Source organism: Poromitra crassiceps (genome assembly GCF_964638095.1).
Source record: "Poromitra crassiceps genome assembly, chromosome: 1".
NCBI lineage: Eukaryota > Metazoa > Chordata > Actinopteri > Beryciformes > Melamphaidae > Poromitra > Poromitra crassiceps.
In genome coordinates, this window is record NC_139623.1 from 69,587,774 (window position 1) to 69,613,523 (window position 25,750).

Genomic DNA, 25,750 nt, shown 5'->3' on the forward strand with positions numbered 1-25,750 from the left:
CTACACTATAATGCCTGCAGTGTCTGTCTGTCTCTGTCTCTCTGTCCTTTGCGTATCGCGAGAACCATTGGTCGGATCGACTTCAAACTTGGGGAGTGCGCTAAGGGGGACCTAACAGAGTGCGGTGACCTATTTTCATGCAATTCGGCATAGCGCCACCTACTGACAACAAAAATGTGGTTTATCTCAAGAGCCGTTTGTCCGATCGACTTCAAATTTGGGGAGTGCACTGATGGGAACTCGACACATTGCAGTGCTGAATTCCGTGCAATTTGGCATAGCGCCACCTACTGGCAACACAAAAAGCGGTTTATCTCGATAGCCATTCATCCGATTGACTTCAAACTTGGGGAGTGTGCTGCTGGGAACTCGACGTAGTCCAGTGCTGAATTTCTTGCAATTTGACATAGCGCCACCTACTGGCAACACAAAAAGCAGTGCTGCTGGGAAGTCTATGTAGTGCAGTGCTGAATTGCTTGCAATTTGACATAGTGCCGCCACCTACTGGCAACACAAAAAGCAGTTTATCTCGACAAACATTCGTCCGATTGACTTCATTTACCGCAATAGCCATTCTGATCGACTTCAAACTTGGGGGGATGCGCTGCTGGGAACCTGACATAGAACAGTGCTGAATTTTGTGCAATTTGGCACAACGCACCTACTGCCAACACAAAAAGCGGTTTCTCTTGAGAATCGTTCACCCGATTTACTTCAAACTTGCGGAGTGTGCTGCTGGGAACCCGATGTAGTGCAGTCCTGGATTTCTTGCAATTTGACATAGTGCCACCTACTGGCAACACAAAAAGCAGTTTATCTCGACAAACATTCGTCCGATTGACTTCATTTACCGCAATAGCCATTCTGATCGACTTCAAACTTGGGGGGATGCGCTGCTGGGAACCTGACATAGAACAGTGCTGAATTTTGTGCAATTCGGCACAACGCACCTACTGCCAACACAAAAAGCGGTTTCTCTTGAGAATCGTTCACCCGATTTACTTCAAACTTGCGGAGTGTGCTGCTGGGAACCCGATGTAGTGCAGTCCTGAATTTCTTGCAATTTGACATAGTGCCACCTACTGGCAACACAAAAAGCAGTTTATCTCGACAAACATTCGTCCGATTGACTTCATTTACCGCAATAGCCATTCTGATCGACTTCAAACTTGGGGGGATGCGCTGCTGGGAACCTGACATAGAACAGTGCTGAATTTTGTGCAATTCGGCACAACGCACCTACTGCCAACACAAAAAGCGGTTTCTCTTGAGAATCGTTCACCCGATTTACTTCAAACTTGCGGAGTGTGCTGCTGGGAACCCGATGTAGTGCAGTCCTGAATTTCTTGCAATTTGACATAGTGCCACCTACTGGCAACTTTATCTCGAGAACACCCACGGGGGGAACGCCCACGGGGTGGTGAATGGGGGGAACAGGCACTGCACTAGTAGATCAAATTAGATTAAATTAATTTACTTTACTTTTTTGTAAGAATGGTCCCATTGACTTTCAGGCCCTTTGATTGAAATGACGTCACATCCGTTTTGTTAGCGTTCCATTTGCAGAAAACTTGAGCTGGGAAGTTCACTGTTCACTGGTCAGATCCAGTCGCTAGCCAGGCTAGCCATCGTTACCAATAACAGTTGATAATTAAGCAATATCACAGAAGAGGGAGTGCTGTTTTGTTGATTACAGCAGCTGTGAGGCGGAGTGATCATCTACACATAGTGAAGCGCCAGTGCGTTATCGTGAAATATCAGCACAAAAATATCACTCACAAAAGGTGCAGCATAATGTTTGTCAATAAGGTGTTAATAAATAAATAAATAAATAAATAAATAAATAAATAAATAAATAAATAAATAAATACATACATACATACTGTGACGAATCACGTATTCATCCAGGAACCGGGAGACTTATAGTTGGTACAGGCTTTTATTCACGGCTTCACACTCATTGCTTCACAGCTCTTAGCCACACTCGTGGCTACGCTCCTAGCTCTACACACATCTACCCAGCTTCCTTGTGTATCCAGACTGGCATGCACACTCCGACAGGAAGTCCCACTGACCCCCCGTTCCCCAGGAACAACCCCACACCTCAGTTCCTAGCTAACCCCGAATCACCACATCACATGTCAAACCCCAGAGTCGCTACAATACATACATACTGTACATACATACATACATACATACATACATACACACACACACATACATACATACATACATACATACATACATACAAACATACATACATACATACATACATACATACATACATACACACACATACATACATACATACATACATACCGTACATACATACATACATACACACACACACACACACACACACACACACACACACACACACACACACACACACACACACACACACACACACACATACATACATACTGTAGCGAATCGGTGTTACACGTATTGTGGGGTTTCCGTGTGTTACCTAGGAACTGATATGTGTGGGTGTGTTCCTAGGGGGAAGGGGATATATGTGACCAGTGGCCGGGGCGGAAGTCAGTCTAACCATGAGAGGGGGTTGGAGTGGTTGCATGAAGAGCTAGCATCGAAGCTAGCTGCTAGGAGCTATATTGTGAAGCCAAGAATAAAAGCCTGTACCAACTTCAAGTCTCCGGTTCCTTGTAACGATTACCCGATCCGTTACATTGGTGTCTAGGAGTGGGATCGATAACCCTCTGCGACGGCCGAGAAGGGAGAGAGTGAGAGGAGGAACGGCAAAAGAGACTGTGTGCGGTGCGGCTTTTGGGCTCAAGACCTAGCGCTAGTAAGTTAGCTACCAGGGGTGCTAACTGCTAACTGCTAGCTGCTAAGACCACGTGTGATGGTGCGCGAGGAAGAATGGCCATCGGTGAACGGGAGAAAAGAGGAGCTGACGACGGAGATCAGCTCGATGCTGGCAGGCATGGAGGCCCGTGTGTTGAGAGAGGTCGGACGGCTGGTGGAAGAGACTCCTGCCTGGGCAGTAGAGGTGATGCGGGCGCTGCGGGAAGTCATGCAGCGGGTGGATTTGATGAGCGCGGAGGTAATGCAGCGGGGAGAGCGGCCGGAGGAGCCACAGAAGAGACTGTGTTGGACCTGCGGAGAGCCGGGCCACGTGGCGAGGTGGTGCCGAGGCGGTCCCGGGAGACGGACCGGGTATGCGGGACAACGACATGGACAGCAGGGAGCCTGCTGGGCATGCGGCGCGATCGGACATCTAGCTAGAGAGTGTCGAGAAGCTGTCGGGGACTGGAAGACAGCGAGAGAGGAGAGACGTGCAGGCGGCGGACAGGTGAGGTTTTGTTGGACTTGCCAGTCGCCTGAACATTTAGCCAGAGACTGCACTAAGAGTGCGGACGCTGGAAGAGACACACAGCCGGGGGAGCAGCCGGAGCAACAGGCAGAGGAGCAGCGGAGTAGCGGAGCAGTGGAGCAGCCTGAGCTACAAGCAGCGGAGCAACGGGGCGGTGCAGAGCCGGTTGTTCTGGGCAGGAGAGTGACGTTTGAGCCAGCCCAGGCTAGCTGCTCTGCATACCAGCCAGTAGTGGCGGAGATCACCATCAGTGACGAGACAATCAGGATAATGGGGATTGTGTTGAACAGCCAGAAGGAAGGGAGAGACATCACCTGCAATGCTGTTACAGTCGGGGGAGCGGCGCTCGGGTCCCCGGATGAGCGAGAGGGGTCAACGCCGGAGGAGACGGCCCAACCAAGCCGCTACACCCCCCCCACGGCTGCACTGCAGGAAGCCGAGGTGGAGATCGACGCCGATGGTGTTCGCCCTGCTGTCCTCAACACGCCGCCCCCTGGGGGAGCAGGACGGGAGGACGAGCGAGTGCAAGAGCTGGACGACGACGACAGGGTCATCTGGGATGTCGACGTGTATGAGTGGAAACGCAAGCAGGCGGGGGACGCTGACATCGGTCCGGTGCTCGCGTGGGTGGCGAACGGACGCCGGCCCCCTGTGGAGAAGACCCACAAGTGTTCCGGTGCCACGAAGGGACTGTGGAACATGTTTTCGGACCTGCGTCTAGATGAGGGGATTTTGAAGAGAAAGGGGCACGGAAGCGCGGGGTTCCAGTGGCTTGTACCTAGTTGCCTGCGAAAATTGGCACTGAGGGCGGTGCATGTGGGCCCTGAATCCAGTCATTTTGGGCCTGAAGAGACAATAAGCCGCATCCGTAGAGTTTACTACTGGGGAAAACAAAAGGAGGATGTGCGGCGATACTGCAGGGAGTGTGAGGGCTGTGGACCGTGCTGAGTTACACTGCAGAGGACTAACCCCACTGGGGGTTGAGCGGGACTAGCCTGCTTCAGGTGGGACAGAAGCTGTAAAAGGGGGGATGGAAATGGGGTTTAAATGAAAAATTAAGAAGTTGCTGGGAAAAGAAAAGTTAAGGAAAATGTGGGGGCTTGTGTTTAATTGAAATGTGTGTAAAGAAAAGAGGGAAAACCTAACGGGCCATTGTGTTGAATTTAAATGAATGTGTGAAAAAGAAGGAAATAATGAAAAACTAGACATTATGGAGTGCCTAATGGGAAACTAGACATTATGGGGGTACCTAATGGAAAACTAGACATTACGGAGTACCTGATGCAAACTGGACATTATGACGGGGGTGTTGGAAAAAAGAAGGGACTAATTGTGGGAATTAGATTTTGATGTGGTGATGGGAAAAATGTTGTGTTGGGTGTGTTTTGGTACAGGGGGATATGTGTGGGTTGTGCATGTCGCGTGGAAGCGACATTAAAGTTGCGTGGGGGACATGTAGCGAATCGGTGTTACACGTATTGTGGGGTTTCCGTGTGTTACCTAGGAACTGATATGTGTGGGTGTGTTCCTAGGGGGAAGGGGATATATGTGACCAGTGGCCGGGGCGGAAGTCAGTCTAACCATGAGAGGGGGTTGGAGTGGTTGCATGAAGAGCTAGCATCGAAGCTAGCTGCTAGGAGCTATATTGTGAAGCCAAGAATAAAAGCCTGTACCAACTTCAAGTCTCCGGTTCCTTGTAACGATTACCCGATCCGTTACAATACATAAATAAATAAATAGTTGCAATACATTTATTTTGAAATTCGTAAGCGGAAGTCTAGTTTCTGTTTTCCTGGCTGACTTGACACTGTTTTTTTTTTGTTGCGTGGAGCAGCAGGATCAGGATGACAGCTGAACGGGTCCTAAAGGGACAGGGGCACAACAATCTGTGACATTAGCAACAATATTTGTGTTAAAACCTCGGGGTTTGACAGCGCACTGCCTTACACATTTGGGCCTGTAACTCCTCCGTGCAAACCGCTGGAGGTGTTTGTCGTCTGTCAGAAGACGTTCACCTTGCGGATTCCCCCCCCCCCCCCCCCCCTTTCTTTTTTTTGACCCAGAAGATCCGTGTGTCCGGATGTGCCACAGCAGCGATATGAGGTTTGTTCGCATGGCGTAGATAGCTTCTGTAAAGCAGGATTATTATTCACTTTCAGAGGGTCGCAGGAGGAGGAGGAGGCCCTCGGGTCGACTGTTTTATTGACTTAACGACGTGAACATTAACTGTATTGTGAAAAGAGCCGATTCGTCTGGAAAATGCTCAAGGAAATGGTTGTGCAATAATAACAGAGAGGAAACGGTTTGTAACGCTCGTCTGACTGCCTCGATCGGTCGGTGTGTGTGACGGTGGAACGAGCAGCAACGTTATACCAAGTCACCCGGGGAGCTAAACTCAACATCGACGTGTTGTCAGAGCTGTTTGTAAAGGAGACGTGTTTCTGATCCTGTGTTCGAAGAGCCGGACTACCTTCACCCAACATGACGGGCAGCAGCACCCCGGCGGATATGGTGAGAGAATCTCACCCATGTTTCATATACAGGCTATACTAACCTTTTCCACCCAGTCTTCAACCACATATAGCTAGTAGCCTATGTCTTAAAGCCACTGGCTCCCAAAGTGGCTGTCTGGGGATCTCTAGGGGTCTATGAGAAGATTCCAGGGGTTAGTTTTGAGATCATTGTATTTGTCTAATCTCATGATAGTTTTCACTCACTTTCTATCACTTAGTAGACAGTGATTCAACCTTGTTCATATCAAGGTACCTCATTGAGTCCATATTACAACCACAGACCCCCCATTTGATGAGATGTTGTCTCTTGAACCCAAATCTGAGACATTTCTTTTTATTGTCAGATATTATTTTGTCCAGCAGAATTCACTGTTATCTCTATACCTGTTATAGGTATATAGATAACAGTGAAAATATATATATCAGTCATTCTTCCACATTCTCTGACTGACTGTGTTAACTTCCTGTACATGAAATAATAGTGATGTTTAACTGTCCAGAACGTTGCTGGTGGGGACCTCTTGAACCCCCTCAAGGAGCCTTGGGGGGCCCCGGACCCCGGAGACAGTCTAGTTCTCCACATATACAACACTAGCAGTCTTCTCAGGTCCGTCACAAAAAGTCTTGTCAAATGTGGCTCTGTGGCTTAATTGGTGTCTATATATATATATATATCTATATATATCTATATCTATATCTATATCTATATATCTATATATATATATATATATATAGGGGGATTGATATGAAAACGTGGGAACTCCCTGGCACAGCTGACACTATGGATTGAAAGCGCCCATAGGAAAAACCTATGTGCCTTCTTGCTGGTTCTTGAGCGCATATATAGTGTACGCTACTTAAGGTCTTTGCACACACAGTCCGATTGTTTTCGTATGCGTGTTTTTTAATCCGTCATCTGAAAACACAGACAGGTCCCAGCTCGCAAAAATCTATTGACTGATGCGAAAAACGCAGAAAATCGAACCTCGTCCGAAAACTTAAATGACGGACGTAATTGTCGGACATCGGTGTGTCAATGATGATTGACACAAATTGGGTCGCATTTATTTTTCTTTCGTGCGTCAATTTCGGACGAAAATACGGACTTGGTGTGCAAAAGCTTTTACTCGGCCACCATCATAACCCCATGATGTCCTACACAGTGATGTAGTGGTAAATAAAAATGTGGCTAAACTGTGCCCTCTAGTCGTGAGTGTATAATAGTCAGTGTATAATAACGACATTCACTTATATTTTCGGAAAAGCATGACTTTATGTCCCCTTCTACCACTTAAAAAGCAATAACCTCTTATCACGTCACATTGCCCTGCTTGCTAGGAGTTAGTTACACCAGCTGTGTGACTGTCCTCCTGTATGTCCCAAGCTGTGTGACTGTCCTCCTGTATGTCCCAAGCTGTGTGACTGTCCTCCTGTATGTCCCAAGCTGTGTGACTGTCCTCCTGTATGTCCCAAGCTGTGTGACTGTCCTCCTGTATGTCCCAAGCTGTGTGACTGACTGTCCTCCTGTATGTCCCAAGCTGTGTGACTGTCCTCCTGTATGTCCCAAGCTGTGTGACTGTCCTCCTGTATGTCCCAAGCTGTGTGACTGTCCTCCTGTATGTCCCAAGCTGTGTGACTGTCCTCCTGTATGTCCCAAGCTGTGTGACTGTCCTCCTGTATGTCCCAGCTGTGTGACTGTCCTCCTGTATGTCCCAGCTGTGTGACTGACTGTCCTCCTGTATGTCCCAGCTGTGTGACTGTCCTCCTGTATGTCCCAGCTGTGTGACTGTCCTCCTGTATGTCCCAAGCTGTATGACTGTCCTCCTGTATGTCCCAAGATGTGTGACTGTCCTCCTGTATGTCCCAAGCTGTGTGACTGTCCTCCTGTATGTCCCAAGCTGTGTGACTGTCCTCCTGTATGTCCAAGCTGTGTGACTGTCCTCCTGTATGTCCTAGCTGTGTGACTGTCCTCCTGTATGTCCCAAGTTACACTGATCCCCTGAACAGCAGCTCCATTATGGCCTCAGGAGGTTGGGGATCAGGGCGTGCGGAAGTTGGAGGTGAGCAGTCAGAGCAGAGCCTAATTATAGCACATCACAAGGAATCTCCATGGATTATAGACATATATTATATATATATAGATTATATATATATATATTATAGGGCTGTCACTTTTCATTCGAAATTCGAATGCAACTTCGAATGTGGGGGGAGGGGTTCATTTTCGAAATGTAATTTGAATGTTCGAATTCTTTTTTTTTTAAATTATTATTAATTTTTTTTTTTTTTTTTTTTTATGAACCAAAATTAACCAACTGCTGCATGCTGGTAATGTTAATCCCATGTCAGAAAAAGTCTCCAGATTTGTCGCGTTAGTCTCTTCTGAGAAAGATTGTCTCCAGGGTCTGAAAAGTTGTCTCGAGTTGGATGCAGCCAAGTTTGTGAGGCAGTGTTGTGACTGTGAGCGTCCAAGCTAACACGTTGGGCTGATGCCCGGTGGCCTGCAGTGGGTTGCACCAGGCAGCTGTGCGTAAGTTGAAACGTAAGCTAGTTTGAACGTAAAGTCTCACTAAGTCCGAGTTTACGCACTACTAAAAATATTTGGGTTGCACCAAGTGAAATAGTTACAACGTAGGCATAAGTTAGAACTTAAAATTTACACCTACGTCTTACTAGGTGTAAAGTCCTCCGTAAAATAGCAGTTGGCACGGATTGCAACTTGGCACCGTGGCGCATCGTTGTTTTGCGTCCGCAACGCGCTCTCCGTGATAAATTACACCCTTTGATATTTATGACTCACGCTTTTGTTTCCCACAAGCTGCAGCACTGCATACAAATTAAAATAACCGCAACAATTTAGTGAGGCAGGATGGTGGTATAGCCTACAATACTGATGAAGAGCTCACAGATAAACGTTAACAGTAATATGAACCTAAACGAACGTTACTCAATAACGTTCTCATTTGATTAGTGTTGATGAAATATGAAAGCGCTAATTTGCGGTGGGCAACATGTCCTGTTTTCACTCCACTTAAACAACTGTAAATAAACACCGTTTCCACCGTGCTTTTCACTGATTGGTCACAGATACTGTACACGTCATTGTCTGCGACACTATTTTGGTTAGTATGGACTTTAGGGTCTACTAGTTAAGATGTACCTTACGTCTCCGTGGTGCAACCAAACAAAGACACAACTTTAGTGTCAAACTAACTAGTTTGAACGTAGCAGTTAGTGTGGACTTTACACCCTAACTTAAGACAGAACTTACGTTCAGCTGGTGCAACAGGCTGCTGGACTGAATTTTTTTTTTTTTTTTTTTTAATTATTTAATTAACCAAAAAACTTCGAATATATTCGAACGAATTTCGGGCAATTAAAGTTCGTTCGAATTTTATTTTGGGGAAAAAGTGACAGCCCTAATATATTATATATTATTATAGACAGGATTATAGACATAGGCCTAATCATGCATTTTCTGGCCCGTTATGTGGTGTGTAGCTAAATCCTGAACACAGCATTGTTGATCCTATGTAAAGTATCGTGGAAAAGAATCCCCCCCCGGGGACAATAACCAACTAAATAACTAAGGAACTAAGGAACTAAAGAGCGTACATAGGAGGTTATATCATCGACTGAGTGGATGTGGGAGGCTTTTATGTGGGCTTATAGCAGCAGTGTTATTGATCATATTGGGCTATTGGTTTGGTTCATGTGTGTTGGCTAGTTTTACATAATTGTCATTGTCGGTTGACAACCTTATATCTCCAAACTGACAACTATGTGTATGTGTCAAGGCAGTAGAGCAGCCACGTTGTCAGAGACACCGTCCGTCATTCAGCCAGAGAACTCGGGTCGAAGCCGGAAGTGTCTTTAAATAACACTCTGAATCTCAATAAATCACTAAAGGATCACATGATTTCTTAAATCACACGCTGAATCTCAATAAATCACATGATTTATTGCTAGCAGCACTGCAGCAGAGCAGACAGAGAGCTCCTGTCATCGTTGTGTCGTGTTACATAACAATAAAAAACTGTTTTCTTAGGAAGAGGCGGAGGACATGCTAATCTTCAAACAGTGTTTTTAAATGGCTCTCTGGCATGCAGAGCGTGACCTCTGACCTGTACACGCCTGCAGAGCGTGACCTCTGACCTGTACACGCCTGCAGAGCGTGACCTGTACACGCCTGCAGAGCGTGACCTGTACACGCCTGCAGAGCGTGACCTGTACACGCCTGCAGAGCGTGACCTGTACACGCCTGCAGAGCGTGACCTGTACACGCCTGCAGAGCGTGACCTGTACACGCCTGCAGAGCGTGACCTGTACACGCCTGCAGAGCGTGACCTGTACACGCCTGCAGAGCGTGACCTGTACACGCCTGCAGAGCGTGACCTGTACACGCCTGCAGAGCGTGACCTGTACACGCCTGCAGAGCGTGACCTGTACACGCCTGCAGAGCGTGACCTGTACACGCCTGCAGAGCGTGACCTCTGACTTGTACACGCCTGCAGCTCAAACACAAAGGGCAGATTCCACACACAAGGAGGCGGGCCTGTCCCGGGCAGGGAGAGGAGGGCCTGTCCCGGGTCCCGGGCAGGAAGAGGAGGGCCTGTCCCGAGCAGGAAGAGGAGGGCCTGTCCCGAGCAGGAAGAGGAGGGCCTGTCCCGAGCAGGAAGAGGAGGGCCTGTCCCGAGCAGGAAGAGGAGGGCCTGTCCCGAGCAGGAAGAGGAGGGCCTGTCCCGAGCAGGAAGAGGAGGGCCTGTCCCGAGCAGGAAGAGGAAGGCCTGTCCCGGGCAGGAAGAGGAGGGCCTGTCCCGAGCAGGAAGAGGAGGGCCTGTCCCGAGCAGGAAGAGGAGGGCCTGTCCCGAGCAGGAAGAGGAGGGCCTGTCCCGAGCAGGAAGAGGAGGGCCTGTCCCGAGCAGGAAGAGGAGGGCCTGTCCCGAGCAGGAAGAGGAAGGCCTGTCCCGGGCAGGAAGAGGAGGGCCTGTCCCGAGCAGGAAGAGGAGGGCCTGTCCCGAGCAGGAAGAGGAGGGCCTGTCCCGAGCAGGAAGAGGAGGGCCTGTCCCGGGTCCCGGGCAGGAAGAGGAGGGCCTGTTCCGGGTCCCGGGCAGGAAGAGGAGGGCCTGTCCCGGTCCCGGGCAGGAAGAAGTCACCAAAACAATGACGTCCCTGCAGGGCGTGGCTTCATCTTACCTGCATAAAACCTGCTCCTTAATGCGGCCCGAGGAAATATGAAGCATTAACTCACTCACATCTGCATTTGACAGAATCTGCGTGATTGAATATAGAGCCAAAGTCACGCCCTCTTCCTGTTTAGGCATACAAACCAAGGGATTTCATCTGCCATTCTTTATTCCACAGACATTTTTGTAAAATGCTTAAAAAAAATTGTTTTAGCTGATTTTTAGAATCAGGAGAGACCATAGAACATTTCACTTGGACCAAAACTAAAAAAAAAAAAAAAATGCAGATTTGATTTCTTTTACATTTTCTTTTTATGTCTTGGTCCGAGTTAATGTTCTATGGAAGTGACTTTGGCTTTCTATTCGGCAGCAGACGCACAGTCTCCCTCCCTCTCTCTCTCTCCCCTCCCTCTGTCTGTGGAAGGAGAGTGCGAAGAGAGCGAGTGTGTGTGTGTGTGTGTGTGTGTGTGTGTGTACACACACTTATAAAGGCTGTATAGAGTGGGAGTGAGTGTAGGAGGAGAGGAGAATGTCGGTGCCAAACATTGTGGGTGAATGAATCTGAGACGGCGAATAGGAGAAGGAATAGTCGTGCCTCTCCAGTGTGGAGGATGGGATTTTTTCTTTTTCGGAGGAGGTAATGAAAAGAGGGGGGGGCAAAGTACCTCCCTTCAGGCAGACCGGCCCCACAAGTGCTGACGGGGTCAAAAGCGGTCACCCTGGCAACACTGGAGACGCTCTGATTCTAGCTCTGTCTGCCTGTGTAGCTGTGTTGAGTCTGATTCTAGGTCTGTCTGCCTGTGTAGCTGTGTTGGGTCTGATTCTAGGTCTGTCTGCCTGTGTAGCTGTGTTGGGTCTGATTCTAGGTCTGTCTGCCTGTGTAGCTGTGTTGGGTCTGATTCTAGGTCTGTCTGCCTGTGTAGCTGTGTTGGGTCTGATTCTAGGTCTGTCTGCCTGTGTAGCTGTGTTGAGTCTGATTCTAGGTCTGTCTGCCTGTGTAGCTGTGTTGAGTCTGATTCTAGGTCTGTCTGCCTGTGTAGCTGTGTTGAGTCTGATTCTAGGTCTGTCTGCCTGTGTAGCTGTGTTGGGAAGCTCTATTCCCCATGAAGTGAACTATATGGGGAACGATCAAAGAGTTTCATCGTGCTCTACCCGACTCAAAGTTCTGTCACTCAAATCGGATTTGGTTGTTGAATACGAATATTCTACTTTTCTTTTTTTTCTTTTTTAACACATTCAGTGCCACAGCGCTTCAGTAAAATTGTCTGGAGCCTGTGCCAGATTCACTTCCATTCAGTTGAAAACAGCTATAGAATTTTTTCTATTATGGCTATATTAACGGGGCTGGACTTTAATGAAAGATTGAACACTCCTGCTTCTTCCAAAGAAGAAATTTTGTTTCTAGACAGTTCCATTATGAAATTACAGCCTCTCAAAAAAGTGCACTTTCATGGGTTTTCTGTCGTTTTTTTTTTCTTTCCAAGATATAGCCCCTTTTATGAATACCTTTTGCACTCTAATTTAGAGCACATTCACTGACTCTGGCTGGTGTTTTCTGATGTGGTGGCGTGTGGTGTGGTTTCTGTGCAGCCACACACCCCTCTCCCCCCCCCCCCCCCCCCCCTCTCCACCTCTGAGCTGCGGGCTCCTCCCACACGCACAGAGTTTGCTTTCTCGACTCGTTTTTGCCCCGGACAGATCCCAGCTTTGCTGCGCGCATCATTTCCTTGATGGGCATCAAGGAAATGATGCGCGCTGGCAAACGCGACTGAACGAAAAGGCTTGGCCCGTTCGGCTTCGGATGCTGCCTTTCTAGGAAATCGTGTGGAGATAGATAGAAGCATAAGAGCTCAGTTGTGAGCGCGGATGCAGCCGAGCCCACTCTCGCTGTAGACGGAGCAATATATAGGCTCTGGCAGAAAGCATGCATCGGTTTCCACGGCTTTCTCCGCTGTCTCCTGTACAAAGTAAAGGATCTGAGGTGGGTGGAGCAGCTCCTGTGACGATGTTTAAGGTGGCGCCGTGTGATCCCTTGAAGGGATTCATGCTCACTGGCTGGGTACGACCTTAAACAGCAGAATTATGGAATAATATGAATTATGATTTTAGGACGTCCACAGACGTCCTTGGCACTGAACGTTACTTTTTTTTAGGACGTGCACAGACGTCCTTGGCACTGAATGTGTTAATGAGGCTATCTGGCAATCAGAAAATCCATTGGCATGAACTTGTTTGATTTGCTTATTTAATTGGGACTTGGTTTTACGGTAATAGGCTGATACCGAAATAGGCTATATGTCATGATCTATTGGGAGAAACCAAGGGGAACTCTATGTAAAAGCAGACATTCAGCACCCCCATATAATGGAATGATCCTTGTTTCATAAGCACATTTTCATTTTGTGACTATTTGACTGTGAGATTGGCAGTGGAATCAGGCTCCTTCCAACCAATCGGCAACTATTTGGGGTCACTCACCCCTAACGTTTGGGACACTACCTCACTCTTGTCCCATGGTAAACACACTACCTCACTCTTGTCCCATGGTAAACACACTACCTCACTCTTGTCCCATGGTAAACACACTACCTCACTCTTGTCCCATGGTAAACACACTACCTCACTCTTGTCCCATGGTAAACACACTACCTCACTCTTGTCCCATGGTAAACACATGGTAAACACAGCATGGTAAACATCAGCTGCATTGTATTGTGCTATATGGGAGAAAATGTAGGCTACATTCGCTGTTGACTAGAAATTGCAGTGCATTGTGGGTATTTTATAGTGAATCAAATGAACAGTTGAGAATTGGGACACTAGTACAAAATGACAAACAGTATATAGTCCACTATGTCTCTAATAGGGAACAGTTTGAGACAGACAGGGCTCGTGTGTGAGAGGAGGTGGATGATGAGGGAGGAAGAGTGGGATTGGGTGGCGGGTGCAGGTGTGTGTGAGAGAGATGACTAGCAGACGAGTGTGTGTGTGTGTGTGTGTGTGTGTGTGTGTGAGAGAGAGGGGGGGGGGAGCGCAGCACAGAAGCAGTAGAAGAAGGCACCTCTGTTCAGATAAGTTCTTGCTGAATAAGTGTACACACACACACACACACACACACACACACACACACACACACACACACACACAGAGCGGTTTCAGGTAGTGAGAAGAACAAGGCTGCACATGACTGTGTGGTCTCCTCGCTTCGGTTGAGTTGAAGGGGCGGACGTGTGAGAGTGTATGTGTGCGTGTGCGTGTATGTGTGTGTGTGTGTGTGTGTGTGTGCGCGCGTGTGTGTGTGTGTGTGTTTGTGCACACAGTATATATGACATATTAGAGATGTTAGTAGTAAAGTAGGAAGTGAACGAAGGATATGAGAACACATGTATTCCTGATATGATCTGAACACAAACAGTCAGTGTGGGTAGTATTCTGCTGTGGTGCGTATGTGGCAATCACAAGCCTTCATTTTGCATTTGTTACAATGTCAATGATGAATTCTTGTGATAGGTATGTATTATTCACAGATTGTTTTGATAGTGCCGTCGTGCTGCCTGTTGTGTCAGTGACGTCCTCAGCTGGTTGTCGATGTCACTAACAGTCATGTACTTTTCATAAATCTATGAATGACTGCGAAATAGCCTTTTAATAAATAGTCTTTAAATAAATGTGTCACATGAACTAACCAATATGTTGAGCTCTCGTTTAACTTTAACATAGAATGCGACTGAAAGCTACTTCTCATACACATAACATACATAACACTATGCTTGTTTATTGAAAGCCGTTAGCAGTTCATTCTCAAAGGGTTAGACTCCCTGATGACACACACACACACATACACACACACACACACACACACACACACACACACACACACACACACACACACACACACACACAGAGACACACACACACAGGGGTCAAAGGTTAAGGTCAGAGGTGAGCGGTGTGTGGGTCGGGGTGGATAAAGGAAGAATGGCACGGGAATCCTCTGTGCTGAAAAGCACATGGCCCGCCTCTCTTCCCACTCATGCTGAGCTCAGCAGAGTTAGAGAGGACGGTGACACGCTCTGATTGACAGCCCAGAGACAGACGCGTGGTGCGGGTGGTGCGGGCGGACCCCGGCAGTGACAGCTTAGGGATGCAGAGGTTAACCGGTTTCATTATTAAACCGCGATTTAAAGCAGCTACGAGCAAGATTTTCGATTGTTATTAAACAGTCTAACTTTAATATCGATGCATCACATCTTACCTCTAATAGTAGATCGGCCAGTGTTGTCTTGACGATTAGTCTGTCTGCGGCCGGCGCAGATCAGGAAGTGAAATGAAACGGTTTGCGGCAGCCACTTCGGCCATAACCACAAAAAAACAAACTGTTAGAATATAACGAGAGATGTTCGCGAGAGTAGCGACCCCTGCATGGCGTTCTCCGTGTTTATGGTCTGTTGCTAGGCAGAGCGAAGCGGTTGAAGGCAGGCAGCTGCCGTAAACCGTTTCGTTTCACTTCCGGGTTTATCCGGCCCGCCGGTAGACAGATAGAGAGAGAGAGCCTGGTGACGCGAGGTTAGTAGACAGACACAGACTCTATAATCATCAAGAGAGCAATCTCCGATTCACACGGCTTTGGCCTCAGCTACTATTATAGGTAAGATGTGATGCATCAATATTATAATTATACTGTTTAATAACAATCGAAAATGTTGCTCGTAGCTGCTTTAAAACGTCACAGTTATATAAGCGCAGACAGAGGCTCGGCTACACCGAGTGTTTTGCTCTCACAACAGTCCGTCAGTTTAAAATGCCGTGCGGCGCGACCTGCAGCCCCGAGCAAGAGGAACAGAATGCAGCTCTGTCTCTGTGTGTCTCGTCTCTCTCGCTTCGTTTCCACACGGCATATTAACACGTTCACTGCCAATGACGTATTAATACGTCAAAAATAATCCAACGGTTGACTGCCAATGACGTATTAATACGTAAAAAAAAATCGATTTTTTTTTTTTGACGGTGGGACGTTGATCTAACCCTTTTACGTCTCCTACACCAGAATTGGAGGTATTGAATGTGTATAATCTATTTTACGGACCCACTGAGTGGCGACATGTCTCTCCACAGTAGAAAGAGGCGACCCAAAACTGGAGGGAAAAGCGAGGAAGCCGTTCTCATACTGTAAAATTGATGGCGAAAACGCTTTCACTTTCGCGCTGATGCACAGCGGTGGCAACGGTGGGGGGTTCCAAGAATAGATTGGATGCACACTTTGAAACACGCAGCATAAATATGACCAGAATCGCAAAACCTTCATCAAAGCTCTCAACCAAAACTCCACGAAACGAGCGAGTCCACCCAGACTTCCTCAAACAGCGGCCGCGCAAACAGGCACAGCAGCAGCAGCAGCAACTTCGTTGTGACACGCCCGCTGGAGAGCCAGGGAGGCAGGAGGAGAACACACACTGAGGGAGGAGTTGGAAGCAGAGGGGGGTTTCCTGCTGTTATGGAGGAAATTACTGTTCAAAACTATTGTTTAGATGTCTGAAGTCTTACTGATGCCAAAAATGAATGGTTAAAGTGACTGTTCTATCGAATTTCACAAAAAGCCGTTTATCTCTGAATAATTTTTCTGACGCTGAAACCATGCTGTATTCAACTGCTAATGCTTACATAACTACTAACTCTACAAACTAACTCTTTTAGACAGAGAAAGCACACATTCTATTAGTTCTTTTGAGATATTGTGTGTTCACAAAATCTTAGCAGAAAAGAATCCTCGGGTCTTGAAAGATGAGCCAGAATCCTCAAAAAAAACCTCTGGCAGAAGCTAACTACAGTAAAAAAAAAACGTCTGGCAGTGAATGTGTTAAGCGGGCGTACCACACAAAACCTCAAGAGATAGAGAGATAACTGCAGTCTGTCTTAACGTTACATTACACACCGAGGTAAACAAAATAAGATAGACGGGGACCACCGTTCGTGTGTAGGCGACGCTGTCACTAGGGTTGTGCGATGTTAGGAATTTATCCATTGGGATTATTCCACAGTGAACCATCGTGATCCACGATGGCATCGTCATTGGCGGGGTGGGGGGAATAATTTATTAAGTCGCTGCGGTGCGGTAATACCATTCATTGCAATGCGTTCATTACAACTGGACAGCTGAGCTCTTCACGGAGACCAGCGGGCTTCGATAGGTTACTAAAGCCTCTGTGCTAACAGCACAGAGCCAGGTGACTGAATGAAGCAGTGGCTCTCACTACCAACAATTTGAACGGCGCAAATAACAAAAACGTTAACGTTACAGGTTGAATTTAACTAGCTGGCAGTAAACTGACTGAATTACTGGCTGATATAACGTTAGATTGTAGCCTCAGCAGCAGCAGCTGTGTTTCTCTCTCAACTCTCCTCTCGTCAAATCGCTCTCATTAGGTTCAAAAGCCCACGCGAATCTAACGTTATATCAGCCAGTAATTCAGTCAGTTTACTGCCAGCTAGTTAAATTCAACACACACACGTTGTTGGTGAGGACCTGTAACGTTAACGTTTTGTCATTCAGACTGATGCGTCTAGCGTTGAGGCTGCTGCTGTGAGCGACTTCAACTTTCACTTTGGAAAGGCGAGTTAAATTCACAGTTGAAGACTTGTACTCACTTTGGGTTGAAAACAGGAAAGAACGTGAAGTTTCTTCTTTGTCTTAAAAGTTTTCGCAACAAAAGAACTGACTTCTCATGCACGGGGGACGCCCAGGCGACATTAAACAAGCGCACCCAGTGCAGAGAAGCACAAGAGCGGAGGAGGGGGAGGGGAGGCTTCTCTGAGTCTGAACTGGGTGCGCTCGTTTAATGCCGCCGGCGCGTCCCCCACGCGTCACGGTGAGTGGACTTGGTATTTTTTATTATTAAAACGTCACAAATTTATTTCGAACAGATAATTAATCACGATGATCCGATGTAGACAGCTCAGAGGTCGATGGGGGGTCGGCCAATCACGATGGTCGATGCCATCGTCCATCGTGCCAACCCTAGCTGTCACAGCTCGGGAGCAATATTTCTGTCCATGGCTAATGGCTACGCTACATAGCTAATGGTAAACAATGGCAGATAGACCAGAACCAAGCGATGTCTTTCCACCCAAAAAACGTCTGAAATCATCAGTGTGGGAGCATTTCGGCTACAGAAAGGACGACCAGGGGGTTGTTCAAGATGACTGCTCTCCAATCTGCAAAACCTGCCGAAAAGCAGTCGCAGCTCCAGCACCATAACCTACTACTTCAACATCTGCGTGATCATCACCATTCAGCTTTACACGCCGAACTAGTGAAGGTAATGCACTAAGTAATTGCGCAAAATAACATTTGCTTATTAAAAATGAATACCGGTAATAATAAAACTAAAAGGCATGGACAGTTGATGATAACACTAAAGTTTATTACCCACATTCATTATATTTCCCCTAAAGAAAAAATAGATACACAAACTGGACAAAAAAGTAATACAGTTCATCAAAAGAGCCTTGCAGACAGATCCTGCAGACTTTGGGCTCTATCTTGGTACAGGCGATATCCCCTATTTGCGCTTGCGCACCTGTGTGCCTTAAAGTCCAACTGAACCCGTTCGTCGCGTGCGTTGGAGTCCGTTTCAGACTGAAAACATAATTTGTCTGAGATGACAGATTGAGAGGCGGGTCATAGTATCATGTCGATGATTTTATTTGACAATTCTGAGGACTGGATTGGGTTTTGGCCAATCCTGGCGTGTTCCGCCTCCAAATCGAGTGGGATTCAGCGTGTTGTGGCGCTCCCCTCGGGAAGAGCCTGCTGATGCGAGGTTAGTGGCTGAGTGGAGCTCAGCGAGCCGCAGGCAGCCAGCTGCCTTCGTGTTGCCGAGCGGAGAGTGCAGCCCGTCGGCCTGGAATCTCCGAGGGGCGACCCCTGACAACCAGGCTCTCAAGCGCGCGCCATTATCGCTATTGCTGTAAATACGAAATTCCTGGAATGCGCGTTTTAACGAGCCAGTTACATTTCTTTGCATTCTTAAGCATTACCGTTTTCTTTATTGTGTACATCAACATACAATTGTCCAAGTTAGTAGCTAGTTTATGGGATAGAAATTCTGCCAGATGACAGGCACTAGGCGCCATTTTCTCTTTCTTTTGGAAGAGAAAATTATCCTGAAATGAAGATTTGATTGACAGCTGCCATGTCGTGATATGATTGGTTGAAATGGGGTAGAAATTTGATAGTACTAGCCGGTGACGTCAGCAAACTGTAGATTACTGTTATGAATGAAATCTTGAAAAATGAACTTTTGATGTGAAAAAGTGTGAAAAACTAAAGAAATTTGATTTTTGTGATTTTTTTGGCATACATTATTAAATAGGTGCACTGAATACTAGGGCTGGGTTAAAAAAATCGATATATCGATATTGAATTGATATTCATGTGAAGGAACAAGTATCGATACATAAATCCCAGTATCGATCTTTTAAAATGCATTTTACCCCGTTATTTTATTTTGTATTTTTTTTTACCCGTTAGTCTCGCGTGGTTTAGTTCTTAGCGCAACGTGATCGCAGCCAGATCTCGCGAGGTCTCGTGCTTTTCAGACCATGCTTCAGACTGAAAAAACAAACATGGGGGAGGCTGCTCTATTCAAGGTGCCGCCGGCCACATCTCAAAGCAGCAACAAGCCTCGCTGGAGAAAGCATTTACGTGCAAGCTTCCATCCACTTCTCCACGTGCACAGAAAATAACATCGGCTCTGGCAAGTTTTATTTGCAAAGATCTGCGGCCGTACAGCGTTGTGGAAAACGTCGGCTTCCGAAGCCTCGTTAAGTCACTTGAACCGCGCTACGTGCCACCGCTACCGTCACGCAAACAACTGAGTGAAGTGGCAATCCCAAAGCTGTATGAAGAGGTGAAAAAGAACGTCTCAACTTCACTGAAGTCAGCAGAGAGAGTCGCTATAACTTGCGACAGCTGGACATCCAGAGCTACGGATTCGTACCTGACAATTACCTGTCTGTCCAATACTGTGTGAGGGCCACATAGTATATTTTTTGCTTAAAATCGCTCCGCGGGCTGATATTGGCCCCCGGGCCGGACTAGTTTGGTACATGCCTGGTGTAGACCTGGTGTAGACTGTAGATTACGACGCACGTCTCCCATCAGTATCCACCTTATTTTTGAATGCCCCACTGTAAAAAATAATTGTGGGAACAAGGTCCGGTTTAACGTGACTCATTGTTGCAGCTTGCAACAATGAGTCATGCAGGCTTCTTCTGCAGCCTTTGTAGGCTACTTGGCTGCAGACCCGAAATATAAACCGGAAGCTGGAGTCCGTTATAAAAGTTATAAATATAGTCACGTTATAAACAACTAACCAACGCTGCGGGTCCGTATGGAAACAGTGTTACTCGAAATGGTTAAAAGTTAAATCAATTTGGTCATTCAGTGGCGTTTTACTGCCATGTAAAGTCTATTACGCTAGCCGTTAGCATTAGCCACAGTAGCCGACTACCCACAATGCATTACGTTATCCCAGCACCCGAACGACACGGCTGAATGGCGCTGCTGTAAAATCCTCATAGACGTTTTTTTTGTCAAGTTAAAACAGTGTAAAAATTACACCGGAAGCGGAAGAAGCACCCATCAGGCATCATGGCAGCTAGAAATAAGGTGGATAGGTTACCTGTCAATCAGCAGTCAATACACAAGAATCAAACGTCAGCAGCGCGCCACAGCTACGCATCAATCAGTGTGCGCTACAGTTGTCTTGTAGAGATGTCAACACTGAACTGACAATGCTTAGCAAGAATCAACCCTTTGCAAAGTGGAATGTATGTGCATGGAAAAACATCCAAAGAAGAGGAGGGGGAGGAGAATGTGGTCCCGGTCGCGCCTAGGGAACAGAGGCCAGCACGGAGATGCCGATTTTGCGATAGTAAAATTGAAGTAACGTCAACTATTTATTAGCCTCTACTAGCATTTAGTGTCTATATGATCATGCAGCATTTCCATTGGTTGTTATCAGACTCGTGGTAGCTGTCAGCCTAAAGTTCTGACGGTCAGAATTCGTCCTAGGCTATCTTTGGTCGCAAGATTGTGACAACGGCCGTCTTTGAAATTCTCTCACTGCGCGAAGCATGAGCAGTTTTTTTGTAGACAAGACCAAAGATATCAGCACGTTTCTTTCACGTTGCTCATCTTTCATCTGGGACAGCCCAAAATTGCATAGTGTCAAGGAGGCTTTAGAGAAGCACGGGACTACATAGTCTGCCATCACTAACACAAGGAGGCTTTAGAGAAGCACGGGACTACGTAGTCTGCCATCACTAACACAAGGAGGCTTTAGAGAAGGCACGGGACTACGTAGTCTGCCATCACTAACACAAGGAGGCTTTAGAGAAGGCACGGGACTATGTAGTCTGCCATCACTAACACAAGGAGGCTTTAGAGAAGGCACAGGACTACGTAGTCTGCCATCACTAACACAAGGAGGCTTTAGAGAAGGCACGGGACTACATAGTCTGCCATCACTAACACAAGGAGGCTTTAGAGAAGGCACGGGACTACATAGTCTGCCATCACTAACACAAGGAGGCTTTAGAGAAGGCACGGGACTACATAGTCTGCCATCACTAACACAGAGGAGGCTTTAGAGAAGCATGGGACTACATAGTCTGCCATCACTAACACAAGGAGGCTTTAGAGAAGCACAGGACTACATAGTCTGCCTCCATCACTAACACAAGGAGGCTTTAGAGAAGGCACGGGACTACATAGTCTGCCATCACTAACACAAGGAGGCTTTAGAGAAGGCATGGGACTACATAGTCTGCCATCACTAACACAAGGAGGCTTTAGAGAAGGCACGGGACTACATAGTCTGCCATCACTAACACAAGGAGGCTTTAGAGAAGGCACGGGACTACATAGTCTGTCATCACTAACACAAGGAGGCTTTAGAGAAGGCACGGGACTACATAGTCTGCCATCACTAACACAAGGAGGCTTTAGAGAAGGCACGGGACTACATAGTCTGCCATCACTAACACAAGGAGGCTTTAGAGAAGGCACGGGACTACATAGTCTGCCATCACTAACACAAGGAGGCTTTAGAGAAGGCACGGGACTACATAGTCTGCCATCACTAACACAAGGAGGCTTTAGAGAAGCACGGGACTACATAGTCTGCCATCACTAACACAAGGAGGCTTTAGAGAAGCACGGGACTACATAGTCTGCCATCACTAACACAAGGAGGCTTTAGAGAAGGCACGGGACTACATAGTCTGCCATCACTAACACAGAGGAGGCTTTAGAGAAGCACGGGACTACATAGTCTGCCATCACTACAACACAAGGAGGCTTTAGAGAAGGCACAGGACTACATAGTCTGCCATCACTAACACAAGGAGGCTTTAGAGAAGCACAGGACTATGTAGTCTGCCATCACTAACACAAGGAGGCTTTAGAGAAGCACGGGACTACGTAGTCTGCCATCACTAACACAAGGAAGCTTTAGAGAAGGTATGGGACTACATAGTCTGCCATCACTAACACAAGGAGGCTTTAGAGAAGCACGGGACTACATAGTCTGCCATCACTAACACAAGGAAGCTTTAGAGAAGCACGGGACTACATAGTCTGCCATCACTAACACAAGGAGGCTTTAGAGAAGGCACGGCACTACATAGTCTGCCATCACTAACACAAGGAGGCTTTAGAGAAGGCATGGGACTACATAGTCTGCCATCACTAACACAAGGAGGCTTTAGAGAAGCACAGGACTACATAGTCTGCCATCACTAACACAAGGAGGCTTTAGAGAAGGCACGGGACTACATAGTCTGCCATCACTAACACAAGGAGGCTTTAGAGGAGCACAGGACTACATAGTCTGCCATCACTAACACAAGGAGGCTTTAGAGAAGCACGGGACTACATAGTCTGCCATCACTAACACAGAGGAGGCTTTAGAGAAGCACGGGACTACATAGTCTGCCATCACTAACACAGAGGAGGCTTTAGAGAAGGCACAGCACTACATAGTCTGCCATCACTAACACAAGGAGGCTTTAGAGAAGCACAGGACTACATAGTCTGCCATCACTAACACAAGGAGGCTTTAGAGAAGGCACAGGACTACATAGTCTGCCATCACTAACACAAGGAGGCTTTAGAGAAGCACGGGACTACATAGTCTGCCATCACTAACACAAGGAGGCTTTAGAGAAGCACGGGACTACGTAGTCTGCCATCACTAACACAAGGAGGCTTTAGAGAAGCACGGGACTACATAGTCTGCCATCACTAACACAGCACAGTTGAGAATTGTTCACACATTCAAGCCTGTCTTTTTAGACAGACTTTTTAGCTTCTGCTAGTGCTCATCATAAAAAATCGTATTGTTGTAATTTATTATTTGATTCATAATTGATATGACATGAATAATTGGAACCCTGATTGAATGGTTGTATCCTAGTGACAGACAGCCCAGAGACAGAGGGGGAGGCGGGGAGTCGTGCGGTGCGGGTGGACCCCAGCAGTGAAAGCGTGTGTTGCCTGTGCAATGTGAAGGCCATGTGTTATGAGTCTGAGTTAGGATGACATCATCCCGCCTGGGAGCAGGAGCTGATGTATCGACTCTCACTCTGTCACATGCAGGCCCTCGGGCGGCAGATCTGAAGGTGCTGATCTGGGCTCCATTCATGTTCATTTCAAGCAGTTCAGTCAATGGATTTTTCCTTTACAAAGTTCAAACATTGACATATTTTGCCACAGAGGGGCTATTATATCCATTCGATATATATATATCGAATGTATACTATATATATAACTATATGATATGATATATATATATATATATATATATATATATATCATATAGTTATATATATAGTTATATAGTTATATATACGGTAGTTATATATATAGTTATATATATATAGTTATATTATATATATTATTTTATATATTTGTATTAGGGCTGTCAAACGATAAATTTTCTTAATCCCGATTAATCTTGCGATTAACTATAGTTAATCGCGATTAATCACATCTTTGTATTGCATGTTTAAACGCAGTGGAAGTGGTCCCTGGGAAATTTAACGCTGACAGCTAGGGATGGGTACCGTTCACATTTGAACCGATACCGGTACGGTACCGGTACCTGGAATTCGGTATGGTACCCAAAACGGTACCATTTTCGGTACTTTAATAACAAAAAAAATTACAGTTGTAAAAAAAAAAAATGTCCAAACTTCTCAATTTCAACATTGTTCTTTATTTAGCACATTATTTATTTAGCAGCAGACAAAATAAAACTCCTCCCTACCTCCCCCCTCCCAAACCAAGAGTTGTAGCAGCAAGGTTAGTTTAGTGGGGTTGGGGAAATGGGGGGAATAGTACTTAGGGGCAACTGATGTCCAACACAGCTTCCAGCAGGGCCTGGTCTTCATCTTCAAAGAGCTCCCCAAGTGCTGAAGGTTTCTTCTGCTTAATGAGTGGTATCTGAAAATAAAAAAAGGCATCCTGATTCATCAAGCATTATTTGTGTTATCAATAGAAAGAAGTGTCACTGTGCTATGCACATCTTAATAGAATTGACAATTTATTGTTAGTAACATAGCTTAGGCTACACTATGAATAACACACCCATTATCACTCGTCATTATGCAAAATAATAATTTACCTGAACCATATCCACCGCTGAGAAGAGGGTGAATCGTGTCTCCTCCTGTGCGGCTGTCACTGGCACATGGTTACCTAGCAATGAAAGAAAGAGTGCAACGTTAAATAACACGTCTCACGGTCGGTGATACGAGCTGATGATAATTATTATAGAACGTTAACAACGCTAAGCTATAAAGCTAACTCAGCCAAGACAGTGAAAAGCCCCGTTATCTCACAACCACAACGGCAGTGAAACAACTTATCCAGCTAACGCTAGCAAATTAAATAACGTTACCTGATGTTGTAGAAGTCGATGCCTCTCTCAAGTTCCGTCATCATTAGGGATGGGTACCGAACTCGGTACTTTTACAGGCACCGACCGAAAGTGGGCGGTACTACCGAGTATCAGTTCACATGACATGAAACGGTACCTCATTTCGGTACTTTTTTTTTTTTCTATTATAATTTAAAAATGTCGGTACTTGAACGCATCTCAGTGATACAAAGACAGCGAGCGAGATAGAAATTCCGACGCAAACTTGAAGGCAACACACACGAGGGTGGGTTACGTCAGCACGTCACTGCCAAAACAAGCAGAAGAGAAGAAGATGGCCTCTCGCTTGCGGTCCAAAGTGTGGCACTGGCTACACTTCACAAAGATAGAATCAGACAACGCTCGCTGTAACATTTGCGATGCGAAGTGCAAAGCTGGCCAGGGGAACACCTCTAACTTGAGGAAAGCAAAGCCTGTTTGTGTTTTGAAAATATGGATAGTTTTATAATAAATTGGGCATTGTGCCTTTATAAGAATGTTTATTTGTATTATTTCAATTGTCACGCTCATGGATACATATTTGAGGTTTGTTTATTAATTGGGGGAAAGGACCACTGGAACAAACGCTGCGAACATGAGCCGGCTACTTTTTCAATCTGACTGGCTACTCAAAAGTTTGGGGAACTCCCTGACTGATGTCATTTTGGATGATAAAGTTTATTTATTTAGCTTATTTTATTAAACTGTAATATCCTGCCTCCATATCTTATA

At 46.4% G+C, this 25,750-nt stretch overlaps 1 protein-coding gene across 1 annotated transcript in view; it reads left to right on the forward strand.

Moving 5' to 3' along the window:
* Positions 1 to 5,176: 5,176 nt before the first annotated feature.
* The window catches only part of ubl3a (ubiquitin-like 3a), a 122,103-nt gene continuing 101,529 nt past the window's right edge, over positions 5,177 to 25,750 (forward strand). The window contains exon 1 of the mRNA XM_083641920.1: positions 5,177 to 5,848. Within this exon, the coding sequence (XP_083498046.1) occupies positions 5,819 to 5,848 (30 nt within the window). The 5' untranslated portion in view covers positions 5,177 to 5,818. The remainder of the gene's footprint in view (positions 5,849 to 25,750) is intronic.